General features: G+C 29.7%; 2 protein-coding genes across 5 annotated transcripts; one reads left to right on the forward strand and one right to left on the reverse strand.

The window, feature by feature from the left end:
• Positions 1 to 1333: 1333 nt before the first annotated feature.
• On the forward strand, positions 1334 to 17125 carry LOC132926283 (uncharacterized). Its single transcript, XM_060990630.1, has 5 exons — positions 1334 to 1956; positions 12727 to 13060; positions 14903 to 14974; positions 15989 to 16078; positions 16147 to 17125. The coding sequence occupies exons 1-5, from the start codon at positions 1478 to 1480 to the stop codon at positions 16264 to 16266; spliced, it is 1095 nt and encodes a 364-aa protein (XP_060846613.1). The 5' UTR covers positions 1334 to 1477; the 3' UTR covers positions 16267 to 17125.
• Positions 3615 to 9462, reverse strand: LOC132927560 (uncharacterized). Of its 4 annotated transcripts, none has more exons than XM_060992108.1 (3): positions 8972 to 9458; positions 4397 to 5333; positions 3615 to 4303 (listed from the first exon to the last, which is right to left on the reverse strand). In XM_060992108.1, the coding sequence occupies exons 1-3, from the start codon at positions 8987 to 8989 to the stop codon at positions 3714 to 3716; spliced, it is 1545 nt and encodes a 514-aa protein (XP_060848091.1). In that variant the 5' UTR covers positions 8990 to 9458; the 3' UTR covers positions 3615 to 3713. The 4 variants fall into 4 exon arrangements, with proteins under 4 accessions (XP_060848091.1, XP_060848092.1, XP_060848093.1 ...); XM_060992109.1 differs by having other exon boundaries at positions 3615 to 4336; positions 4457 to 5333; positions 8972 to 9456; XM_060992110.1 differs by having other exon boundaries at positions 3615 to 4438; positions 4625 to 5333; positions 8972 to 9455.
• Positions 17126 to 20795: the final 3670 nt, after the last annotated feature.

Consider the following 20795-nt stretch of genomic DNA (forward strand, 5'->3'; position numbering starts at 1 on the left):
ATTGATGGAAGAAACGACTTTGTGGCTCAAACACTGATCATATAATTTTTTTATTTCCAGTTAATTATCTTAGTACGTATCTTGAATCAAATTTGGTGATAAAATAAAAACATCGAAGTAAAAAAAATAACCATCGTAGCACCTTTAATAAATGGTCCAAGAGGTTGTTTACTCGAAAACTTAGATTATAAATAAGAAAATTATGAAAATATAATAAATAAATAAAAATAATGGGCAAGTAGGTACCGCTTTGTTGTATTGTAATCGAGTGAGTCACTGTAATGGGTGTGATGGATGTGTTAAATTTGAATTCAACATTGTATCATTGTTTGTGAAAAACAAATCTGAACGAAGATGGTCTTTCGGTCTATACTACTAAGTATATTGCATGTTATGGTTTTTTTATATTGCTATTAAAGTAATGAATTTCACTGTTACTATGATGGTCGGTTAATTTAATTTTTGCTTAAAACATTACAAATTTACAATCATTTTATCATAAATAATATTTATTATTATTATAATAATATAAATTTATATGCTGCATATTATATATTATTGTTGTTAATTTTTAAGTCAATACCAACGTCCAACTTACTGTAGAAAGATGTGAATAGGTAGGTTCATGGTATTATAAACAGTGAATGTATTAAAATTAATCTACATCAGTGTTTTTCAACCGGGGGTCTGCGGGTCTGTCATAGGTGGTCTACGATCCTGCAGATTCATCCGAGAATTGAAAAACTGGTCAAAGAAACTCAAACATAAAAATCATATTAACACCATTATTGGTGTAAAATAAGTAAATAATTTAGTTTAGTATTAACTATTAAGTTTAATAATAATAAAATAACGAAATGTAACGTCAAGTCGTACAATTATAAGTATACACATTTCTACAACAATATTTCTACGAAAATTAAATTATTAAAATTGTCCACGTTTTCGACAAAATAGGCTCTTGTACGTAAATAGCAATAAAACGATGACCACTTACTTTTTTTCAAAGACATTTCACAAGAAGGGGACGGAGCGCTGTATAGCTCTCTCAACCACCCCCATAAATACGTAAACCATTCACCAAAGGTGTAAAATCGATTGAGTTCGAGTGGCTCATATTATTATAATATTATATTCTATCACATTAATTGTAATTGTTTGTACACATTGTGACAGCAAAAACACTTGAAAACGTATAAACGCGGCAACAACACGCGCGTCTAGTGGCAACCGACCATTTTATTAATGACGTTGAAAAGTTGTCGTGGACATAATAATATAATATACGGACGAGTGTTTGCCGGGTCCGTGCTTAAGGTGTATATACTACGTCTTTGATAGCGGTAGGTACCACGAAATACGACCTTCCCGATTTGGCGTCGTCGCCAACTACCTACAACGGGTTTTTTTGTTCGAAAAAATATTCTCGAAACAATTACAATCGTAATTTGTTACAATATTGACGAATCCCTCTGCCATGAACGGTCACGCCGTGCTGTTCGCCATAATCGCCGTACAGTTTTACTTGGCGTTTGACGAGGTCCGGTCGATGTGGATGGACGACGACAACGCCGGGGACGGCAACAGTTTGCACACGGTGTCGACGAACGCGATCGGTGCGATCAGCATGTTGCTGACGGTCGCGTTTGGGGTCCGATTGCGGCACGTCCAGCACTCGCTGAGCCGCGTGGAACGGTCACTACAAGTAGCGAACAACCAGAACGGCGAATGCGCGGGCGTCGTGGCAACCGGACGTTGGTCGATCGAATACCGAACCCGCGCTTGGCTGGCTCTGGCGGTCGTCGTGTTCGGTTACCTCAAGTACGGTCTGCTGATGGAGTACGGCCGGAAGAACGCGATCGCATCCGCCGTAGTGGCGTTGCTCAGTACGATATCGATAGTCGGCAACTATTACGTGACGCTCGTGTTCGTGGATCACGTGTTTTTTGCCAAAAGGTCAGTGACGCACTACCTACTTAAACTCTACATCAGCACTATATAGAATCAACAATGCCTTTACCGTTAGCGTAGCCCATAGTGACCATCGTGAAATAATGTTTGTGGTTTTTTGCTCCGCATCAAATAATAATATTATATATGATTTGTATAATGGGATATTCATAAACATCATATCCGACGATTAGGTATTGTCGGTATTGATAATAATGATAATTGTATAACATGTTCAAAAAGACAATAAACATGATTTATATTGCACAAAGCACAAATATTGATTCAATGATTCACCATTATATTGCTAGTTTAGTTTTACTATCCCGAGTTAATGATAATAATCATTATTCATTAGTATTATGATTAGTATTAGATAGTGGCGGAATTACATTTAATGAGACTTGTGGATACAATTTTTTAGGAAGCACCATTTATAATATATCTGTAATCCGATTTATTAATCGTTGAGCTGTTAATTTTTATAAATAAAAAAATAAATAAATATGCATGGTAAATAAATAATTTATTGAACTATAATAACATTAAAATTAGATACAAAGAATTCATTTAAGTATCTACAATAATTAATTTGAATAATTCTAATTGTTTTAAAAAAAATGTTTTACAATTTCAATTATAATTTTTGAAGTCATTATTGTTTTAGACTACAACTAATAAATTTAAATATCATTTTTTTTTTTATTAAGGTGTACTGGTTTCAATAAAATGGATTATTCTCAGTGTTGCGTTGATTGAAAGCTTCTTCTTATGTTGATTGTTGTTTGTTGAGATGTTTTGATGAATGATGTGTTTAATTGTTATTTATAAGGAAGAGGGGGTTCTTTATGTATATTTTAAACATAACATCATTTTTAAAATATTTTGACTTTTTTGAGTTAATTAAAGATATTTGAAATTTCTTAATTTTATCTTTTTTGTTAATAAATGTCGATAAGCAATTTTTTGTCAAGTCAAAAAAATTGAAAGTTTAGTACAAAGTTCCTCATTAGTTTTTTTTTATAGCCATTTAAAATATTTAAGTTAAATAGAGACGACTTTTTTTATGTATAAGCATTTGCAGTTAACATTATGACAATATTTATGAAAATTTGCTAACTATTTTGTAGTTATAGGTTCATAAAAAATTTCTTTTTTTATCTTTGTACATTATTATATTTTAAAAACGCAATTAAATTTTCAAGATATGTAGATCTATTTTATCATAAAATATAACTATAATTTATAGGCTCTTTACTCAGTCATTTTCGTATTCAATAATCCATCATTGAAATTGATATTTAATACAGAGTACAGACATTATAGGGACCTACCCAATGGGCAAATGACACTAGGCACCTAAAACTATAATCAGCAAAGCAATTACTTACTTTCCGAGCGTTTTTAATATAAAAATATTGATTTTATATCTATACTTCAACTATTCTTAATCGGTGATGGAATAGAATATATAGTTATTCAACACAATTTCTAGTTATAGTATTAATGCAATTTAAATGTAATTACTTCAATTAAAGCAATACTTTAATACGAATTTAATTACAGATTATAATCTGTTGTTACTGGTAATAATAATCTCAGCGTATAATTATTTTGTTTTTAAGGAAGTGTTTAGTAAGAAAAACTCAAATTAGAAATCAATATTTATAAATAATACACATATTTAATGTTAATACATAAAATTAGTTTATAAAACAATAATTTAATAAATTAATTATAATTTAAAATTACAATGTTAAGTATCAATACCCATTAGATCCTTGACCAGAAGATTCTGATGAAAATCCTCCAGGAGAATTTTTTCCGAATCCGTTATTTTGTCCGGATCCGCCAAAGTCTGATTCTCCGTATTGCCCAGATCCCAAACCGTTACCAATACCATTTTGTGCACCATATGGAGAAGAACCTCCTCCATGAGAACCAAAGCCTCCACTATTTTGACCACCGTATGAACCAGAACCTCCTCCGTTCAGTCCACCATAAGCGCCAGAACCGCCATTGGTTTGACTACCGTAGGATCCAGAACCACCACCATTTTGACCACCGGGACTGCCAAAACCTCCATTATTTTGGCCACCGTAGGATCCAGAACCACCACCATTTTGACCACCGGGACTGCCAAATCCTCCATTATTTGATCCACCGAATTGTCCTCGGCCATTTCGTCCGGATTTTCCAAAATAGCTATTGAAACTAACTTTGGCAGCAGGAGGAGCATTTTGATTTGGATTAAAATTTCCACCATTAGCTCCATTACCTCCATTTCCATATCCTCCACTACCTCCTAAACCACCATTACCTCCTAAACCTCCATTACCATATCCTCCTGAACCTCCGTTACCATATCCTCCTGAACCTCCTAAGCCTCCATTACCTCCTAAACCTCCATTACCTCCTAAACCTCCATTACCATATCCTCCTAAACCTCCTGAACCTCCGTTACCATATCCTCCTGAACCTCCTAAGCCTCCATTACCACCTAAACCTCCATTACCATATCCTCCTGAACCTCCTGAACCTCCATTTCCATATCCTCTACCACCTCCTAAACCACCATTACCTCCTAAGCCCCCATTACCATATCCTCCTGAACCTCCTAAGCCTCCATTACCATATCCTCCATTACCTCCTAAGCCTCCATTACCACCTAAACCTCCATTACCATATCCTCCTGAACCTCCTGAACCCCCATTTCCATATCCTCCACTGCCTCCTGCACCACCGTTCCCATTTCCCCCGCTGCTTCCTGCACCGCCGTTCCCATATCCACCGCTTCCACCTAAACCACCATTTCCGTAACTACTACTACCTCCTAAACCACTATTTCCACGTCCATTAATACCTCCACTTCCATATCCTCCACCACCGCCACTACCACTACTACCAAAACCTCCATTTCCATATCCTCCCCCACCTCCTGAGCCTCCACTTCCATATTCTCCATTTCCTCCTGGAAAACCACTGCTTCCACCCCCATAATTTCCACCGCCATTGGAACCACTATTTAAGCCATTGGTTCCATATCCTCCAAAACCATTATTGGATCCACCAAAGCCACCATTATTATCATTGGGGCCACAATTTATGCCACCTGCATTTTGACTTCCTGAATATCTTGAGTTTCCATTTAAACCGTTTCCGTAGCCACCTTTTCCGCCTTGACCTTGGCCAGGAAAACCGGATGTAGGATTATAACCATTGGAGCCAGAACCACCATTTGGTCTTCCGGATGCTGCAGACCTTCCTGCAGAGGAAGGAGAGTTATATTTTCCACCTGACGATGAATAACCTCCTTGTCCTCCTGACTGTTCATATTGCTGGCAAATACACAATCTCAATAGACATACCACAATAATTAATTTCTGAAACAAAAATAGTTCTACTTATTTATTTATTTCCGCACTCATTTATATATATAATATTATTAATGTACCAAAATGTTATATTGACCGATAAAATACATTATGAAATATAAAATATAATGGTTAGCAATAACATATAATTATATCTTTAATATAACATTATAACCTAAAGTTACTCAACAAATTACTGATTTATAAGAAAGTTAAGTGTAATAAGTAATAATATATTATATTCAAAAACACGTAGTTTATTAATGTATATTTCGGCTTGTAACTTTATCAAGTATCCTTTATTATACAAGGACAATCAGTGGCGTACTAGGATTTTTTCTTAGGGATAATATTATGTATTTATTCAGAACTCAGAGTCTAGAAGATTTCACCCTAAGATACCTTACAATTGTGATAAATTTATATCTAACATTTTAATTTATAAGAATAAAATACTTGGGCTAAATTATATATATCTAAATTGTTACCTGAAAGATTAAATATGTTGTAAAACAAAATTAAATAGGTACTTATTAATTATTACTATTGAGTACGTATACATTGCATTGTAAATATAAGTGGCATTTAAATGATATTGCTTTATTATTATGATTTATACATATTTTACGTCATAATCATTATTCATTAACATCAATATCACAAAATTAATATTTATATTTTAAAGTCTTACTCATCAATAAGTTAATCTGGCAAAATTTTGATATTCCAGTAACATACCAATAATATCAACCCATTTAACCTATATTCTTACTCATTTGGCTGAATGTACTATTCATATACTTTACTCATAATAAAAAATAAAATAAAATAAAATAAATAAATATAAATAAAAATAATAAAAAATAATAAATATTTATATTTTAATTGTACACATTAAATATTTTTTAAAGAATATTGCGTGTGTTTACTCGTAGAGTCTCATAAGTCATAACCAATATTAATTTTTTGAGTACATCGTATCCATGTATAACGTTTACATCTTGCTAACGCTTAACATTACCTTTAAATATTATGATAATCGGACATTTAACTGTTGTTTTTAATATTAGATTAAATAGACTAATTTTCTATCTAAGTATTACATCCTTTAAATTATTTTAGTTATTTTGTATAATATTTATTACTCGCCATAAAGACATTTTAAGACGAAGAACTACAAGTACGACGTGTATTTTTAAAATTAAAAATTACAGCCATTAATTTAAAAATATTTAAAATGTCAACGTGATATATTTTGTTTTTTCTCTTAGACCTACGTGCAACATAATATATAAATCGCATTCGTGTAAAACTGTTTACATGGTTTTTGAGTAATCTTAGAGTGAAAATATCTGTTATAAAATTTATAGAGGATAATATTTTTGAAATTTTTATATTTTATTATTATTATTTGACTTGAAATTCAACTTTTAAAATAAAAAATAAATGTTTATAGATTTAAATGGATATTAAAGCAAATTGATATAATGCCCTCAAAAATAATATTCTCATTTTTTTTTAACAAGTTATTTTACATTAAAATTACTCAAAAACATAAAAAAAATATTTGTTGTGTACGCAATTTGTGTATATTGTGTGTGGGCCAAAGAAATAAAATAAAAAGTGCGTTGACATCATCTTAAGAAATTTATTAAAAATGTGCAAAATCATAAAAATAAAAAGGTTAAAGAAGATTCAATTAACCTACTCACCTTCTTTAAATGAGCCACTCAAAACTGATTTAGAGTAAATTACTCTAAAAACTGTTTTTTAATTATATCATTAAAGCATGTCAATCTCTTTAAATAATAATAGTAATAATATAACTCATTCTATACCACCCACTAGATTTATTTTAAAATGTTTAAACTTTATCTAGTATCTACATATCCGAGTCTAATCGATTTTAGTATAAAAACGTACCTATCTCAAAAACTCATGTTTCGTGAAATAGTCGGATTTCTTTTGTTTTAAAGATTAAGACTTTCAACAAATTACATTAGATTCAAATTTAAAAAAAATACTTTAGAAGTACTAATAGAGTTAATATTTAAAAAGTTTTTGAGTTTCACGAAATAAAATTGCTTTGTCACTATTTTAAATTAATTCAAAAACCAAAGTTCAATTTAAACTAAATAATAAAGTTTTCTTGTTTTAAATATAAAATCTATATTACTTATCTACGAAGAATTATAATTTTACTATAAAGACATTTTTAATCGTTCAAGTGGTGTGGTTCTATTTTTTCACACAGTTTATAAGCCCCCTTTGCACCATGAGACAAGAAATTTCCTTAATTCGTATCCTATAATAAATAACCGGGTTTGACACGCTTAAAAGGATGCCACACGCCACAGCACAATCCATAATTTATCTATGAAAATAGTTTTGTGTGTGACAAACTCACGGCGATAATATTTATTGCAGCCAATTTTCACTACATATATCGAAGAAATATATATATATTTCTTAGTTTTTATTATTTTTTTATTATTATTTAAAGAAAATTTGGCTTAAATATAGTCTTTAAATATCGGGGATGTGATATCTTTTTTATTAAAATATATTACATAAATAGTTTAAATTAAAAAAAAAATTTTTTATTGAAAATAAATGTTTATAATATTTAATTAATAAAAAATTGGTAAAATACAATACATTTGAATATTTTGTGTCAACAACCAAAATAATAACCAACATTCGTTGACTGTTACATTTATAATATATATATATACTATATAATATTATGTAATCATTCAAAACAAAGATGTACAACTGTAATATACATGTATTACCTAGTTTATACTTGGTAAATAAAAATTAAATTAAATACATTTTAACTATTTTAAACATTTTATTTTAATGATTGTATATTAAGAAATATTATAAGCCGCAATAATAAAAACAATAAAATTCGGAAAAAATTGGTTTTACAAAACCAAATTTTGGTAACAAAAAGAAACTATCACATCACATAAGAAGTGTAAAACAAATTACAATGATAATATCCACCTGTTTATATATCATAATGTTCGCATTGAATATATTTTAATCATTGAAAAATGCGAAATAAGTCGAATACCTACCCACAAAGAAACGTAACGTATTTTAGAAAAACAATGTAAATATATTAAAAGTAATGATGATACATCTACTGTATATTATGAAAGATTTATTTAAAATATTTAGTCATATTTTAGAGAATATAACTGAAAAAAATGTATTGAATAAACAATTAACCTAATACACCTATTAAAAAAAAAAAAAAATAATAACATTTAGGTATAGCTAGGTATATGAGTGTAAGTTTGTACCTAAGCCTAATGTCTTGTAATCTATTCGAAAATAATTTTTTTTTTTTTTTTAGATTTTTAGTGCCTCTAAATTGTTAGTCACTCGAATTGCCACTCCCTCCCCTCAGAGTACACAGCACTATAACGTAATGTCTGTCAGGTATAATGCAAAAAGCCGGATCGTATATATACTCTCGTGCGCCCTTTATCGAAAGGCCGTTGTAATCGCGGTATCGATAACTGGTTCACTGCAGACCACTTATACGTCTGTATACGTCAGTTAGACCGATCTCGACTTTTAGGCACACGACACAGAGGGCGACAAGGCGTAAGTCAAGAAAATCCTATGGTTACCTTATTGGCGGTCGTCATCGTTGCGGGAGCGCGGTGGCTCGGCGTGCGCTTGTCGACGGTCGGCGGCCGGTTCGGTCGTCGTACAACCGGCGTCGGGGCGTGGACGGTTGTGTGTGCGTCGGAAGACGGTTTTGAGCGAACGACGGTGGCGGCGACGGTTATCACTTAGACGGTCGGAAGCGTACGAGTGTTGCGGATCGTGTGCCGTCCGGCGGTATATATACGCGGCCGACTGGCGCCGGGGCGGCCGGACAAAAGTGGTGTGCCGCGCGAGCGTTTCGTGTGCGGCCTTCCGAGCCGCCCAAGAACAATGACAAATCACAACGATAATGTAATATGATAAACGACAATGATGTCACTCGCCGCAACCTTTTCGCGCCGTTTACGACGCCGTCACGAAGGGTCGTCTCGAAGCGCACGCACAATAGACGCCGGTGACGTAGTCGCACGCGACGCGCGCGCGCACAGCCGTTTGCCAGATATTATAATATCGGGTCGGGTCGGGTCGGACGGCGGCGGCGGCGGCGAGGAATCGGTTCGCTCTGAAAAGCGCGACGACGGTACCGAGTTTGAGCCTTGAGCGGATCGCCGCCGAGTCACACCCATTATGTCATATTATGATCATTATATATTGTCGTCGCCCTCGCGCGCCGCCGAAGTCTCCGGCAATTTCGCGCCACCGGACGAGACAAACGGAAAAAAAAAGAAAACCACTCACCGCAGACGACGATAACGTTTATACATCACAATAATAATATTAAGTATATATATGTGTGTGTGTGTGTATAAAATAATACGAGTCGTCTCGAGGACTTTGCCGCCGTCTGTCAGTCACTATCACGAGCGACGACCTTCGGCGCCCGTCAAACAGCCACCTACTCCTCCCCCCCCACCCACCCCACCGGGGCCCGTCATTCGCACGAGGATACTCGTAATACCGTAACGTGCGCGTGTATAAAGTTCACGTCATATTAATGTTTTATCTATAGAGGAACGCAAACTTTATAAAAATACATTTTCGATTTTCTTCGAAAATTTATTAGCTCCGAGAAATTATGTCCGGATGTTTGTTTTCCGCACGCATTTTTTTTTTTAGAAATTTCATGTTCGCTTTTACTTTGTATAGTGTTTAACGCCGACGAATGTCTGATATAGGTACCACCTGCCTACTGAGTTATTTCGCATCGATAAAATATAATATTATAACAATTAATGTAAAACGATTGATTGATAAATTTCTACGTTTAAGTTTTTTTTCTTTTTAGATTCAAAGAGTTATGCTTATTGCTTTATGCGGTTGTAGTTTTAGAACAGTTATTAGTCATATTTATACAGTTAAATTAAAAAAAAAAGAAAAGTTTCTAAAATATGTGCCTGTTCGAATTCTTTAATTGTTATTTGTCATCATAATATAATATATTAATAGGGTATAGTATACACAGATAGTATTTCTATCTGTTGAGTGTTATAAGCAATAGGTGTACAATATAAGGATTTAATGAATCTAAGAATTATTATTATACTAATGAATATTCCAGTACTTGACATCGATTTCAAAGTTATATAGAAATCGAAAATGTCGGTTAATGATATTCAAAATTAAAAATTCAAATCGATAATTTATATCAAAATAAGATAGATAAATTTGAAATTTGAAAAAAAAACTGAATTCAACAATTGTCAACGCTCAACGGGTATATAAAATATAACTATGTATAATAATAATAATAATTGGTAAGAAATTAATAAGTTAGAAGTACCTAATAACGAAAGTAATAGATACTTCATAGTTTGTAATTGGTTTTTTTTAGAATATGAGTAGCTATACCGATTATTGGTACGATTAACAATCCATGCGTTCGATTAGCAATCGTTTTGAGCCCAGAAATTTTATTTTTTTCAACATTGTATTCCGTACATAGATATTTTGTATCATATAATAAAGCAATATCAATTATATAAGATGTATCACTAAGTTCTTATATCTTTATATTTTAAATTGGAATTGTATGTACCATGTACGAGTAACAAATATGATATGCCGGACTTCCTGTATGATATGTAAAAAATGTCCTAAGATTTGTATATTATCATATTAGAAAAATAATACTTCCCTATAATAATATGTTATATGTAAAATATTAAGTCAAAATTAAAATTGTTTAAATGTCTTCAGAAATATATCATAATATCACTACTTATAAATCAAATCGAATTTTAAAAAATTGAAAATATTATAGCAATACATTGAAATCATTAAATATATGAAGATAATATTTAAAAAATTTAAATTTAAATTAAAATTGAAAAATTGAAAAATACTTTTTAAAATCTAAATAAAAATCATAAATCATAAAATCAATATATTATTATTAATTAATTTAAATAAACAAAAAACTAATATCAATGAGCAAAATTGAAATTAAAATCGAAAATTTTTATTTCGATTTCAAACCCTGGTTAATATGCTATGATCTATATTGATATTATTAAGTACAGGAAATGTAAATATCGCCTATAATATGATTGTTTGATTGAAATGATAACTATACTGGTTCGTATTAAAAGTTTTAAAACTCTAAACAATAAGTATAATAGACCCCATTTCTATACATCCGTTATAATACTTTTGTACCTATATAGTATTCTTGTTGATAGATATTTCGTATATTAAATCAAATATTTTACAACAGAAAAATTATAAGTAAGCAATACAAAAAATAATATAATACATAATAGTCTCGTCTCTCGTAATAAATAAATTGTTATATTTTCATTAAATTCTTCTGAACAATCTTGTTAAGGAAATCCACGAGTATAATAATATAATATTGACAAAAACGGTTTATATATATTTTTTTTTTATAGAAAAATATGTTAAATTTCTACTAACTATAGTTTAAATAATTATCATATAACTTATATAATAAATTACACTAATTATTTAAAATAATTTGTGGTAGTACAATCTACATACATAATCATAACGTCGGATTATTTTTGAGTTGACCTGTTATTCTATGATCGGTTTTTACATCCCTAATAAAACTAGTATAAATACAGAGGCAAATAGTCCATGTAACATTTTATCTATTTCGATAATATACTTATAGTCTAAATATTGAATTTTCACTTGGGACGACTTTAGCTAGTCTAATTAAACTTTGTTTTCAACCTTGGCGTTGAACGAGTTATTGGTTTAATCTTTGTAAAGTCAAGTAAACTTGCGAGCAGACGCAGAGTGCACTTTATATTTTATGTACCGGTATGGAGAATACTATTTGAGTAGCTGCGTCCCATTGTCCCGATTGATAGAAATTGGTCACTTTTATCCAATAATTTTGTTTCAGTACTATGAAATTTATTCGGTTATTCGTAACGACGTGCCTGTACAATACGTATATTAATTCATATTATTACTATTTTGGTCTATCTGTCGACGGACGAGTTATACCGGGACAGTGGGACACACGTTTGTAATATTGGAATTCAATAATCGTTTTCATCATCGAAAACGTGTATTTTACCACGAGGTAAATGGTACAATGCACATCATTGCAGCCGGTACGAGTACTAAAAAACTGTCTAAACCGTCTACATAAATCGCTGCTATACGTAGTATCGTATAATTTCGTCACTGCTCGGGCGAAAGCCGGCGGCGATCTAAATAAAAAATATCCGAACACGCCATACGTACATACGATATAATACAATATTATTATATTAATATTATGTCAACGGTATTGTCTTTTCAGAGTGTTGTACAAACTGAATGTCCAGATAATGCATACGGTCGGCTCGATTTCGGCATCGTTTCTGTCGGGATTCTCCGTGTCGACCGCACGACTCGCGTACCTGGACATATGCGACGTTTGCACAACGCTGACGAGAGCGTTCCAAACGCAATTGTTCATCAACATCGTCGGCAACGTGTTCGGCGTCACGTTCATGATGCTCTCCGCGTTCAACACGCTCATGTCCGACGGCGCCAACACCATCCGAATCACGCTGTACTTTCTTTACGAGTCTCTCATACGCACGCTGCAGATGTACTTCATCATCGACGCTTGCCATACGACCGTCGAACAGGTAACAACCGCGTATACTGCAGTAGATTCTCGTTATGTCGAATCTCGAGGGGAACAGGAAAAAGTTCGAGATATCGAGTTTTATTAACATTTAAAAAAAAAAAAACTGAAAAAATTGGTATATAATTTGAATGCTTACAATTCGTAATTTAAATATTATATACTTAAATTACTAATAATACATAATATTGTATATCTGCAATAAACTATACTAACAATGAATAATTTTTTTTTTTTTTTTTTAATTTGTTAGGTATCAAAGTTTGTTTAATATTATTTTCGTTTTATTTTAAGAATGTAAAAAATTAATTGTAAGGATATTAAATTTACGATTATTTTCCATTTCACTATAATATGTGTATAAGAATGACTATACAAATATCGACTACACACGCGTGAAATCACAATCACTATACTGAATGTACCTACTGTACTTTGTTCTTACCGTAATAAAAATATTATTTTTGTGTATTCGAGATAGCAAAAAACGATTAATTTTATTTCGAGTTATCGAGAGCAAAACGCTATTAAGTGTAATGGTTGTTTCAAGGGGATTTCAATGTAGTTTGTGATATCGACGTTCGACATAATAAGAATCTACTGTATTATAATATTATTATGACATAACGTCGCGATGAAACGATGACGCGTACAGGTCGCGTTAAATCGATCGACTTACTCGTATTTATTTGTACGTGAATCGCATTGTTTTACGTAAACGACTCAAATATTATGTCATAATATTTGATTTAGTAATTTATTGTTAAAATTATAATTTTGTGCCACATGTGCGCATATGTTAATGTGCGTATAATAAATTATCATACCATAGTGTGTAGTGTGTACACTGTATACGTTGGTGCCTATCGTTTTGTTTTTGGAACCATTTCAACAGCTGTAGAAGTAGGTGGGTACCTAGATTTGAAAAATTCTTTGGAGAATATTACGCTAAATGTAAAATTAGATAATTTCAAGCTTTCATTGAATAATGTACGTAATGAAACTGAAATGTTAACAATATATTTAATCCGAAAATATATGGAAATGAATGGAGTACCTACAAACATTGGATTCAATCTTTACCTTATTTATAGAACACAAATTTAAATTAGGGTAAAATCAGTTAGTAGTCTAGTTAAACTCGTCAGGTCGTAAAAAAAATATTTTTATTATTATTTGAGTACTATAACGACTATTGTCAGTATAACACACAAAATATCTTCCAAACGTTTTCTTTAGACTGGTATATCATGTTAGCTTTATCTAATATATTCTATATATTATACAATATTAATATTTTAATATTAAGTAGGTACTTAACCAGTATTATAGTTTAGTAACCAATAACAAAGTTATGTACATACGGGTTCAACTTCACTCTAAAAAAAATTCTACCTAACTACTTCTCCCAAAATTTGAACTAGTGTAAATATAAATATATATTTTTATGTGTGTGTAGGGGGGGGCATTAAAAATTAATCTTAGCATTAAACTACAATTTTGTTTTAGGTTTCATTTCGGAACTGTTTTAGAGTGCCATATGCCCACATGTGTGTTGTGTTTTAAATTCCATTACAAATGAAAATAAATCAATAAAAATTCATGTTTAAACGTGAATTAAATAACAAATCAACTAAATTCGATCTTCACGTTCTATTAAACCATCTAAAAATAGTATACTAATATAAATTCTATAGCCAGTAATTTTAAAGTTAATTTTATATATACACGAAGAGAACATTTATTGTATATAAATCTAGTAAACATATTGTATTAGTTTATAGTTGACTTTATTAAAAATATTGACGGCTAGTGAAAATAATAATATTGATATTTTGTTTAGGCGAATTTCATTAATATCACATTTCAGAAGAAAATGAATGAATATAATGAAGTAAACCTCACAAAAAGAAAGGTATGTAATATCATAAATTACAATGTACATAATAGATTATGTAAATATTAAATTTTTTTTGTATCCTGCTGCAGTAAGTTAGAAAGTAAAATATTACTGTTAAAAAGTCTCTCATTTTCTAACGTAATAACGTCTCACGCATTCTGGGGTTTTAATCGAGCTCAATACACTTTTTAAATTTTAAATTGTCAACCCATAGGTAGGAACTTATACCCTCACAAAAAAATACTCAGAGGTTTATTTTATGATATTAATTTGCTCGTTTTGTCAGTTTTGTGTATGCAATTTAAGGACTCCATAAAATTCAAAAAAGTCTTCGGCTATGCGTCATTGTGATTATGTAATTTCATGCAAATTTCGGATCTCTATTAACTAAATCTGTATTAAAATGGCCATGAAACTTCAGTTATATGTATACTACACTATACTACAATATAATAATTATTGATGTTAAACCTTTCTTACAACAGATGCTGAACTTAGGAATTATACAACCATTACAAATAACAAAGTTTTTAGTTTAGGATACAAATCAATTATATAAACTCTTGAATTTTCAATATACTTGCGGTCTAGACCTATTTGTGGTCATGCGTAAATATACCACTGTAGCATACAGGACAAAGCCTTTTTATACTACATCAAATATTCAAACTTGATTAAGTTTGCCTTGAGTTTAATCGTGTTGATCGATAGTTTATTAATAGCATTACGTTCTAAGAGAGGTTAACAAAAATAATGATAAGATTTTTCATCAACAATTTATTATATCACAAAATATTTGAATATTGATCAGAAATTATAAACGGTTTACTAATTATTTATTAATATTATCTGTTTTTAATTTACTCACTATTGATTTACGTTGGTTAAATATTTTGGTACACAATCTTATACAAAAATATATTGATTATCTATGCAAAATAACATTTTTACCACTTTGTGTAAAGAAAAAAAAAATTGAAGACATGTTTACTTAAAAGTAGAAATAATAATTTTTTTTTATTTGTATAGGTACAATTATTCATTTTGGAGATGTTGGATCATAAAATAGAATTTGTTATTTATGGTTTTATTTGTCTGGACTTTGAAATGTTTGTATCGGTATGTCATTATACATTCTAGCATTATAAAGAACTATTTATATGAAATTTAAAATATTATAATTTCAGATAATAGGTACCATAGCTACGTATTTTCTGATTTTGGTTCAATTAGGATCTTCGCCAGATGCCTTGGTAAAACCGTTGAACTCAACAATACCCATTGCAAACAATACAAAATTAAACTAAATTACTATCACTTACATTAAACAGTACAATTCCATTAAAATTTTCTTTCAGTCATGGGATATAACTTGTTAGCTATTTCAACATTTTGAGTGACATGTTATTGTAACATCAAAATAAAACAAGCATATTTATCATAATAGTCACTGGATTGGATGATATTTTTAAATTTTAAAGCAATTTAACTTTAACAATGGCGCTGAGCTATACACAGTTTGATTTTTCAAGTATGAAAATATATTATGTTAAATAAAAATGCAAGCTTATACTCGTGAATGTTTGTCACAAATTTCTTAACAACTACAAAATAATAAAAATTGAATAACTGTACACTCATAATAAGAGTATAAGATTCACATCTATTGCTATTAAGTATATTATAATTTATATTTTATTATAATTCTTTTTTCTATTAAATCACTTTTATAAACGCCTAAATAAATAGGTTTTCATATTTGTTTAACATTAACCTTAAGCCTAAAACTATAAGAGTATAATAATAATAACAAGGTTTTTAGATGTGCTTTTCCAGGTTCATTGTTGAAGGTCACAACTACTATGGCATTATTACGCTTGACGTCTGTCCTTTGGTTAAAAACATAGGAAACTGTCAAACAGTGTTTTTGATTTAACTACTGCAACCAAAAAAACTTTCAAATATAATTATATAATATCACGATCGTGATTTGTAAATAAAGCAAAGACATATGAATAATATTGTTATAATCTTACCCATTCAAATGGATTCAGATTAAAGCATTATACCAATGTAAAATTAAACAATAAAGGTGTATTTCAGTAGATACAATAGATCGTATAATATTTATATTATATTTTGTTTAGATATGGCACATCAGACATAATTTTATATACCTAGTTTATAAGTTATATGTTTATGTATTCAATTAATTAATAATTATAAAAAAAGTACTATAGACTACATGTTGTTGTTGTTTTTTTTTTTTTAATAATTTTTAGTTTCTAAAACCTACTTATACCTACTTAAAATTTTACCCTACAATAGGTAAACTGTTGAGATGAGTAGATTTTAAGTTTGCGTAGTTGAAATCTGTTCGAATATTATATTATTACAAAAAATATTGAAAATGGACATACTTACCATTAATTTAGTGTAATCGAGGATAAATAATTTAATATAAAACAATATAATTTTAAATGTTTTTATTTAGTATAGATGCGTACAAACAATAATATTATAATAATCACTGTCAACTGAGCTAAAAAATTTACAGTAATACTGTTAGACAGTTACTCCAACGTAGAATGAGTCGCTTACAAAACAAAGATTAGTTGACTTTAAAACGCAGTATATTTACCCGAAAAAAGATAAAGTGTCCGTTTATTTATAAATGCATTCTTTAACATATCATGAGAAGATACTACGAGTTTGAATAAAATAAAATCATAAACGAGACAATGACTACATCAAAATAAAAATCTTGCTAGGAAAATTCTTATATGCGAACAATGCCGGTTTAAGTATATTAACCTTTGGACTTAGCCAAAGTTAAAGCAAAAAATGTATCATTCTAATTTAATATTGAACAACATAAATTTAATTTAATGACTAATTAATATTTATGTTTTACAATAGAATTTTAGTGCCAAAATAATAAAATCATATTTAATAGGTTATATCATAAATCGATATAGAAATTACATTCGATCGGTTGATTCGGTTTTTTTTTACTTTTGATTTGAAGTCTAAACTTCCGTTAAATATAGGAGACAGGCAACACCCGGCCACGGGCTTTCAGCTTTTTCTTTCAAATTGTACCATTCTATTTTCGACTAGAGTGTCATTTCGGCCTGTAGTACAGTTTTCTTTAAAATTTACAGTTAGAACAACTCATCTAAACATTTGTTTTTAAGCTTAACTAAATACAATTGAATTCAAATTATGCATATTTTAATTTTAATTTATATATATTTGGCAACAGCGTCAGAGAGTTTAACTAGAACCACTAATGCTTCCTAGTCGTTTCACTCAATTTTCAATATTTTTTTCATTATTTCTTCACAGTTTTGTGAAATAGTTTTCACTTTTAATAATTAAAAATATAATTTTAGACCTATATTTTATACTTGGCCAAAACCACCAAAATTAAGATTTATTGGAATTTTTATACAAAAAAGCATAATGCGTAGTATTTTAGCGATTTTACTGTATAATTATTAGCTTTAAATGAGGTTTATCTTCTTCTTCATTTATAAATTGTTAAGCAGAGAACTTATTTTATAATATTGATATATCTAAATCAATATATAAACGAGTAGTTTTTGAGTTACTTAACTTGAGTTTATTGAATAATTATTCTAACCAAAGTTAGAAGGTTCATGATAATAAGTAGGAAGATAATTATTATTTTACCAAATACCTAGTATCTATATAGCTCTTTATTAAAATGATAGAAATAATTTAAAAGTTGAGTTTAAACATATTTTTAGTGAAAAGACAGTATTGAATATTAATTATGACGAAAACTTATCATCATCTGCGACAGTTTATTGTTTCTATTATTTTAGTTTGAATTTGCATAATATAATAAATACTTATATATAGATTTTACCAAAATCTGTTGATTATAAAAATAGATAAAACTAGAAAATATATATTATATAATGTACTACGTCATGCAATGACCTTATTAATGATGTATTTTTATTAAAGTATAAATTTTAATGAATTTTCATCTACAAAAGAGCCAAAGTATAAGTTTTAAAATAGATTATACATCTGAAAAGAAAGTTTTGGACTAATACTTTTATAGTAGAAAAAATAAAAACAGAAATAAGAAATAGAACCATTAAAAGTATAAATTTTATCAAAAATTAATACTGGAAAGGAGACAAAACATACCAGAAAATGACCACTAAGTGGTGAAAACGGCAAATTATTGGAAAAAACATTTTTAAAATCAAGATATATCTACACTACTTAAAGATAAAAAAAATATACAAATACCTAACCCTGCAGGCCTTACTACCAGGTTAGATTAGGCCGATTAGGGTCAGTTTTTTATGAATATATAGTATATACTGACAAAATCTAAGAGGTTTTTGTCAATCAAAATGATTGAAATATTTTTATTTTAAATTAAAATTGTACATTTGGTTTAATTAATTATTAGACTATGAGTGATGTAATAGTTAATGAATTATTTTTACAGTGTGCGAGCTGCTATCTTGGTAGAATGCGTTGATTAAAGTTCTGTGTAATCTAATTTTTTGATTAAAATAATTGCTTAGTGATTACAAACTCGTACATAAAAAACAATGGAAAAATTCAAATGTTTTGCTATAACTTAATTAATCAAATATTTTGCTTACTTGGTATTAAGCGAGTATCCTGAAAAAATAATAGATATAAAAATGAAATGTGCATACAAATCCGAGCATATCAGTTTGTGGTATTTTATCACCAAATGTATTTTTTTTTTTAATCAGTTGCTATAATTTGCTATAATTTTTAGTTTTTTTTTAGCTCATAAATTTCATGCGTCATGCCTATAATTATTAATTACCTACTAATTATACAGTTAGTAAACAATCTGTTTTAAACGTAAAAAAATGTATGTATATTCGACATAACGAAACGTACGCAATTATAAAACATAACTTTGTATTCGTTGTGTAAATGGATTCAAAATAAACATTATGTTCATAAAAAAATATAGTTTATAGAGTAACATAAAAAAAAAATCGTCAATATATGTAAGTCGTAAGAAATAAGAATAGAGTATACGATAATAGATTTGTAGTAAATCACCCAAATTAAAAATGTATTTTTATATTTCTGTATCTTAAATTAGTATCATTCTTAACTTAACAATAAACAATATGTCCATAATCTCAAAATCTAAAACGTGAGCTTTCTGTTTAAATTTTAAAATAAATATATTATTTTGAACAACAAGAAAAAAAATTAAACAGAATAACACCATGAAGGTGATTTTTATATAAGATGTAAGAATAATAATCTTATATTTTTTTATAACGTACAATATTGTAATTATATAATATGAGTAATGAGTATAAAGCAAACGGAAAAAAATATCAAACAATTGCTAAAAATCTCGGCTTTTTACTTTAACCCAGGACTGATCCTGATATTTGACAAATCTCGTATACGCGACACGCGTACATAAAAATCCGAACTACAAAAATATTAATCGGGATTTAACCAAACTATTTTATTTATCCTATGTTTAACGAAATCGGTTAAATTCAAAGACAGACTGAAAACCAGAGCCGGATTGGCCAATCGGGATGCTCGAAAGCTGCTATGGCCACAAATGGTTTTTAATTTTGCCATAAATTGTCATGAATTTTTTTTTTTACATTTATTAATATTTATTATTTACTATTTTATCACATTATAATTATTTTAATTTCTGACACGGACTAAGATATACTATATCTACTATCTAATACTGGTTATTGTATATCTTAGTTCGTGATTTCTGACTTATTATCAAGGCTACGGTGATTATACGTGTATAATATGCCTA

Source organism: Rhopalosiphum padi, chromosome 3 (genome assembly GCF_020882245.1).
Source record: "Rhopalosiphum padi isolate XX-2018 chromosome 3, ASM2088224v1, whole genome shotgun sequence".
Classification (NCBI taxonomy): domain Eukaryota; kingdom Metazoa; phylum Arthropoda; class Insecta; order Hemiptera; family Aphididae; genus Rhopalosiphum; species Rhopalosiphum padi.